This window comes from Trachurus japonicus, chromosome 12 (assembly GCF_045865225.1).
Source record: "Trachurus japonicus isolate A0001 chromosome 12, Traja_1.0".
In the NCBI taxonomy this organism is placed as follows: Eukaryota; Metazoa; Chordata; class Actinopteri; order Carangiformes; family Carangidae; genus Trachurus; species Trachurus japonicus.
Genome location: NC_140918.1, coordinates 794,555 through 801,639, shown reverse-complemented (window position 1 = coordinate 801,639; position 7,085 = coordinate 794,555). Strand labels below are relative to the sequence as shown.

Below are 7,085 nucleotides of genomic sequence, written 5' to 3'. Positions count from 1 at the left end.
CGTAGCTCTGAGCAGCTCACGGCTCTGCTCCGCCGTTCTAAAAACAGCTTGCACCGACAATTAAAGGTAACAAACCTACTGCTATGACTATAGGGATTAATATGGCAATGGGCCAGTTTGACAAATGTTGAACTAGCCCTTTAAATGTTTGTGAAGTTTACCAGAACACAGCACTGACATAGTTTCAATCTTCAATTGACTAATTTAAAAAAGGCGGGACGATGCATATTAATGGACAACTGGATGTAAACATGTCAGATCGTAGCTCCAGGCTGATTTCCAGGCTGATGAGACAATAGATGAGATAAAAATATATATTATAAAGCTAATAATATGTCCAATAAGACAAATCATTGAATTGGAACCAGTTTTGATGACCGATGTTTGCATTTAAAAATATCACTTCAGTGTTTAATCAAACAGTCACTGGGACCAGGTTCTTAAAATGTGAATATTTGTTAGTTTTTGCAGTTTCCTGAGTCAGTAAACGCAGCATTTTTGTCTTTGTCGTTGTTGGTCAGATGACAGAAACACTGTAAACATGTCAACTTCGCCTTCAGGGAATAATCATAAGTATTTTCTCACCTTTATCTGACATTTTAGAGAGTCAAACTACAGACAACAATATTCTAGAAAACTACAGCCACTACACACTGCAAAAACTCAAATCTTTCCAGAATATTTGTCAAAATGTCTCTTTAATAGCGAAAACTAATCTCTTTCCACTTAAAATAAGACTCATCACCTAAAAATGTACTTGTTTTTAGATCATTTTCACTTGTTTCAAACTAATTTTCACTTGAAATAAGTAGAAAAATCTGCCAGTCAAAGCAAGTTTTTTGTGTTTGTAATAAGAAAGAAAAACTTGCTCCACTATCAGATTTTTCTACTTATTTCAAGTGAAAATATCCTTGAAAAAAGTAAAAAGTGTCTAAAAACAAGCAACTTTTTATTCGATGAGTCTTATTTTAAGTAAAATGAGATTTGTTTCGACTAGAAACAAGACAAATGTTCTTGGTGAGATTTTGAGTTTTTGCAGTGCAGTTAAGAAAACTAAAACTAAAATGATAAAGCAGCTTCATATTTCATATTTCTGGTTATATTTCATGTTGTGTAGACGAGGTGGCCCGAGGAGAAGAGGCGGTCTGAGGACAGAGAGTGAGTGAGTGAAAGGTCTTTGAGCTGAAACCTGAGAGAGGGTCAGTGATACAGCTCTGACCTCTTCACACCGTCAGTTATTCACCACCTCCTCTCTCACCCTCCACATTCACTCACTCACGCTGCTTTTATGAGACTCTGTCACCTCTCATAAACTCCTGAATGAGCTCATTAATAATTCATGTATTGACTCTGTGGAGTGTGGAGCATCATGTCGTCACTTCCTGTCCTGCTGAGTACAGATCAATGACTATCCACCGCTGTTGAGCACGTTACTTTTTTCTTTTCTTTTTTTAAATAATTGATTTTACAGTTACACTTGCTTGAAGTTCTCTAAACGTCTTTTTTTTATTTTTGTCTTGTTGACTAGATCTTTGTAAATATCAGTCAGTATTCTTACACTTGCACTTCATATTTCCGGTCATGTTACTTTTAAAAAGTAGCCTATTACACTGCAAAAATTCAAAATCTTACCAAGAATATTTGTCTTATTTCTAGTCAAAAATGTCATTTCTAGTCAAAACAAATCTCATTCTACCTAAAATAAGACTCATCACATTTAAAAGCAGCTTGTTTTTAGACACTTTTTACTTCTTTCAAGCAGATTTTCTCTTAAAATAAGTAGAAAAATCTGATAGTGGAGCAAGTTTTTCTTTCTTATTACAAACACAAAAAACTTGCTTTCACTGGCAGATTTTTCTACTTATTTCAAGTGAGAATTAGTTTGAAACAAATGAAAATGATCTAAAAACAAGTACATTTTTACGTGATGAGTCTTAAAGAGTTTAGTTTTGACTAGAAATGAGACATTTTGACAAGAAATAAGACAAATATTCTTGGAAAGATTTTGAGTTTTTGCAGTGTAGTTATAGTTATCCGTTCGTTTCTAGAAAAAGTAGCTAACTGAGTTACTACAATGCAAAAGTAACTACATTTTTTTTTTTTTTGTATATTTTTGGGCTTTTTATTGCCTTTAATCGATAGTACAGTCGAGAGAGAGACAGGAAATGGGGAGGCAGAGAGGGGGAATGACAGGCAGGAAAGGGCTGCCCGATGCGGGATTCGAACCGGGCCGCCTGCAACATGGGGCAGCAGCTCTACCAAGTGAGCTAAATTATCATGAAAAGTAACCATTGCATTACTTTAAAAAAAAAATAAAAAATATGTCAAAGCCTACTTGGACTCGCCCCCCTAACCTCCTGTTTATCTGGAACTAACCAACTCACTCAGTGTTCCTCCACCACAACAGTTAGTTGCTTGTGTTCAGTTAAAGTTTCAAACTAATGTCCAACTTCTACCCTGAACAAGGGGGTAGAGACTCACCTGGGGGGGTTGGGGCTCACCTGGGGGGGTAGAGACCATAAAGACTCACCTGGGGGGGTAGAGCTTCTTCTTGGTCTCGGCGGCCAGCGATCCGCCCTGCTCGCTCATCAGGAAGCCGGTTGCCACGGTGCCGGCGCCCAGGCTGGCCAGCACCACGCGCGTGTTGCGGCCGGACAGCAAACGTGTAAAAGAGCTCGCCATGTTTCTGCTCGTAGGTCACTCTCTGGAGAGAAGTAGAAGAGCTGGAAGAGGAGGAGAGAAGGAGGAATGGTTCATATGAAACAGCTAAGTCCTTTTTCTTTCCCTTTAATTCAATTCAAACAGTCGGTCACTTTGAATACCAGCAACAATAACTAGCTAGGCTAATAGCTAACATCTGCAGACAAAGCAAACAACTGTAGAGGCATAGACAAATAAATCAATAAATCAATATAACATCATAGAAAATACATAAATACAATAAAAGAAGAACAAAAATGACTATTTTTCAGATGAAGACATTAAAAATAGTAAGCTACTACAGATGTTTAGCTTTAACAGCTTTTTTGTTTAGCACACAGGAGAGGGTCTGGATGTAGCTGCTGCTTAAAGAAGTTTGGTTTTCTGTTGGAAAATCTACATTTGTGTAGCCTAGTTTATGTAGAATTTAGCAAAAAGTCTAAGATTAAGTTTATGAGAAAATGTGCATCATCGGACTATTAAATGATGTTTTTGTAGCATAAAGTAAAACCTGATAATATATTGTTGATAGCAAAAGAGTTAATATCTCTCCAGAGTTTAATACGTGCATTTGCAAAACCAAAATAAATGAGCGAACGACTCAGGTTGTAGGCTAGGCTACATCAGGCTAGGCTACAAAAAGAAGACTTTACGTCAGTTTGATACTTAAACTTGTGTAAAAGCCGTTTGTAGAATCTATGGATCAACTTGAATGAGACTTATTGGTTGTATTAGTTAAGAGAAACTTTGGAGGTGAAACCATCAGAAGTCGTTGGTACAAACACTTAGCTAGCTAACTGTCGTTGACGTCAGAACATGCTAACTGTTGCTAACGGTAGGAGAGCTTTTCCCGCCTTTTCAATAACTGTTTATTAAAACGATCTTGAGAACAAAATTTCTGCGCAGACAGAAACACTTCTTCTTCTTCTCTAATATAACAGTAGTAGCCTATCTGGACTGGAAATCTACTGTTTAAAACCAGCAACTGAACATTAGCCCTTCGCTATTTAGTCATCATTGTAATGGGAAGAAATATCAAATAGCCTATATATTTATATTTATCTCCCATATCCACAAATCTGTTCAGAAATGTTTGTTTTTTTCCACCAAAATTATTTTCTTCCATGTTTTTCTTTTATGTTTTGGTGTAAAACTGTATTCTGTTATTATTTTATTGTTGTTTTGGATTCTCTGAACATATTAACACATGTTCATAAACCTTATGAAAATCTAAAAGCCTTTCGCCTCACTGTAAAAGTTTTCAATGGATGCCAGTGGCCTACAACTTGTGTCAGGACAACCTAACTATTTTCAGACATATCACAGTGTTAGCAGTGTAACGCTGTTAGAAATTAATTAACACAGTAGCTATCAGTCAGTGTTCATGTATGGAAACAGTGTAAAGAAATTAAAAATAGTTTCCAGAACATTTAATTGACTTTGACTCTGAGTATTTCCTGGGTCTTTTACATTTCTCAACAGCTTGTTTCTATTTCTAACTATTTTTTTTTAGTATTGCTTATTGATGTGATGGATGAGGTTGGATTAGATCTCCCATCCTAACTCTTCCTCTATAACACTTATTATAAACGTTAAAGTCTCTCGCCCCCTCCCACCTGCAGCTTTGTCGACCCCCCCACACCTAGCCTAGCTTTTTGTTGAATACAGTAAGGAGATTAGAGAGGTCGGGCTGCAGCAGATGCTCTTAGCCTCTTAGCATTAATTATCACACACTCCCACCCACAGGAAGTCTGCTTTCATATGTCCACGTCCACTCAGGACCAGAGACTTAAAGTCAAAGAGGACGGATGGACCAGTGGGCGAGGGGGGGTTAAGTCTGTCAGTTAAGTCCAGAGAGAAGTTACTTAGTTAAAATGTTAAAGGTAAAAGTTGCCTGAGGTTTGATGAATGAATGAACGGCGTTGGAGGAAGAGGAAGAGGAAGGTCAGTGACAGCGTGGACACCGACCATGAGACTGAGTCTTAATATAGAGAGAAGCTGTGAGGACGTCATCATCATTACTGCTGTTAATCCTGGTCAGAGGTGAAACATGGCCGACCTGCCCCCCCCATAACCCCCCTCCTACCCCTCCTGCCCCCCCTCCTGCCCCACCTGCCCCCCCTTTCCCCATCTACCCCCCCTTGCCCCATCTACCCCCCCTTGCCCCCCCTCCTGCCCCACCCAGCTGATGAAACTGAGGAGTAAGACACACGTTCCTTCACTCAGGTATCACATGCTGTTCACTCTCTGCCTCTTTTTTCCATTCAGTGTGCTGTCGGTCAGCGTTCGGATTATTTATAGACGACTGGAGGGGTAGTTGTGGTGGTGGTGGGGGGGCAGAGGGGCAGTTTGCTGCTGCCAGGACCCGGTGCCAAGACCCCGAGCCGCCTCTGGCTCTCCACCCAGTGACATTCTGGACTGGTCACAAGACTCATGAGCCTCATGAGGACGAGTCAGGACGGACGGAGGGAAACAGAAGCAAAACTCAAAACCTTTCCAAGAATATTTGTCTTATTTCTTGTCAAAATGTCTAATTTCTAGTCAAAACTAAACTCTTTTCACTTAAAATGAGACTCATCACCTTAAAAATTAACTTGTTTTTAGATCATTTTCACTTGTTTCACTTGAAATAAGTAGAAAAATCTGCCAGTTAAAGCAAGTTTTTTGTGTTTGTAATAAGAAAGAAAAACTTGCTCCACTATCAGATTTTTCTACTTATTTCAAGTGAAAATCTGCTTGAAAGAAGTAAAAAGTGTCTAAAAACAAGCTGCTTTTTAATGTGATGAGTCTTATTTTAAGTAGAATGAGATTTGTTTTGAAATTAGAAATGACATTTTGACTAGAAATAAGACAAATATTCTTGGTAAGATTTAGAGTTTTTGCAGTGAAGAACAGAACAAGACGCTGATGGACAGACAGAAAGTTGTATAGAGAACAACTCGCTATACAACAAGACTGCTGGAGATGATGTGGGAGCGTTGAGGCAGACCATAAACACATCTTCTGGAATTGTATAAAAATGAGGATATAACTGGCAAAATGTTTTGGGATATGAAATCCCAAATAGGCTACTAGTCCAGTGATGCATTTTGGGAATATTGAGAAGGTTGTAGTAGTAATGAAAGAAGATCTGTAGGCTACTTGACTGAAGTATTACTCAATGTGAAGACTCCAAACCAGGAGCAGTGGTTGGAAATTGTCCAGGAAATCCTTAATTATGGAAAAATGGACATAGGCTACCTGTTGAGACTCAAAGAGAACGGATTTGAAAGAAAAACTGGGAAAAATTGAACATTTCTATGAGATTATATGAGATTATTGTTACTCTAACTTGTACCTTGTTTGCTGTATTGTTTTTGCCTATATACATGTGAAAACTCAATAAAAAATGTAAGTTAAAAAAAGGAAGTTGTAGAGAGGAACGTCCTGCATCCTGCTGGTCTGACTCCAGAGTCTTCAGCTGCTAATCGACGCGGCGGTGGATCATGTGGTCTTAAGGTCGGGATTAGACCGGGACCGGCTCAGACCCGACCACCCTGACCTTTTAACTCTGAGGGAAGTGGAGTACGTGCAGGACGTCAGACCTGCTGCGTCCTCTCCAGAGGACACCGACGCCTCCGGACCGGGGGGGGGTTTACAATTTACTTTAATAAAACTCAATATGGACAAATATTTACATACACTGCAGAAACTCAAAATCTTACAGAGAATATTTGTCTTATTTCTATTCAAAATGTCTTATTTCTAGTCAAAACAAATCTAATTCTACTTAAAATGAGACTTGTCACATTAAAAAAGTAGCTTGTTTCTACTTCTTTCAAACATATATTCACTTGAAATAAGTAGAAAAATCTGATAGTGGAGCAAGTTTTTCTTCCTTATTATAAAAGCACAAAAAACTTGCTTTCACTGGCAGATTTTTATACTTATTTCAATTAAAAGTGAGACATTTTGACAAGAAATAAGACAAATATTCTTTGGAAAGATTTTGAGCTTTTGCAGTGTAAATATCAGACCTGCTCTAAGAGATATGTATATTTGATCTCCACCTCCTCTTTATCTCTGCTCAGTTTAGCTTCATATAAACTCCTCATCACATTAAACAGCAGACAGTAGAAACATGCAGTCACTCTGAGGAAACATGCAAACTGAGGAGTAAAAGCTAAGAACAGGGTTAACATCCTCTCTAATACAGCAGTAGAAGGAGAAGTTACCGTACCTGTGGAGAAGCTGCTCTGCTCAGAGTCTCTGGTTAAACAGCTTTTCACTCTCCTGTGTCCTGAGTCTCCTCCCTCTCAAGTGGGATTAAAACTAGAGGCCAATCACAAGATCACAGACGCACCGCCACACACCAATAGAGCTGCATCGCTGCAGCCATGAGCACC

The 7,085-nt window shown here is 38.7% G+C and overlaps 1 protein-coding gene across 3 annotated transcripts in view; it reads right to left on the bottom strand.

Annotated features, from left to right (window-relative positions):
• ckmt2a (creatine kinase, mitochondrial 2a (sarcomeric)) overlaps nucleotides 1–6,947 on the bottom strand; it is a 20,687-nt gene extending 13,740 nt beyond the window's left edge. For 2 of the 3 annotated variants that reach the window (XM_085792538.1, XM_085792536.1), the window contains exons 1-2: nucleotides 6,920–6,947; nucleotides 2,531–2,723 (exon numbers count right to left, since the gene is read on the bottom strand). In XM_085792538.1, coding sequence (XP_085648664.1) covers nucleotides 2,531–2,682 — 152 coding nt within the window. In that variant the 5' untranslated portion in view covers nucleotides 2,683–2,723; nucleotides 6,920–6,947. Of the gene's footprint in view, nucleotides 1–2,501; nucleotides 2,511–2,530; nucleotides 2,724–6,919 lie in introns of those variants that run through there. The other variant, XM_085792537.1, reaches the window with a different exon arrangement.
• Between the last annotated feature and the right edge of the window lie 138 nt (nucleotides 6,948–7,085).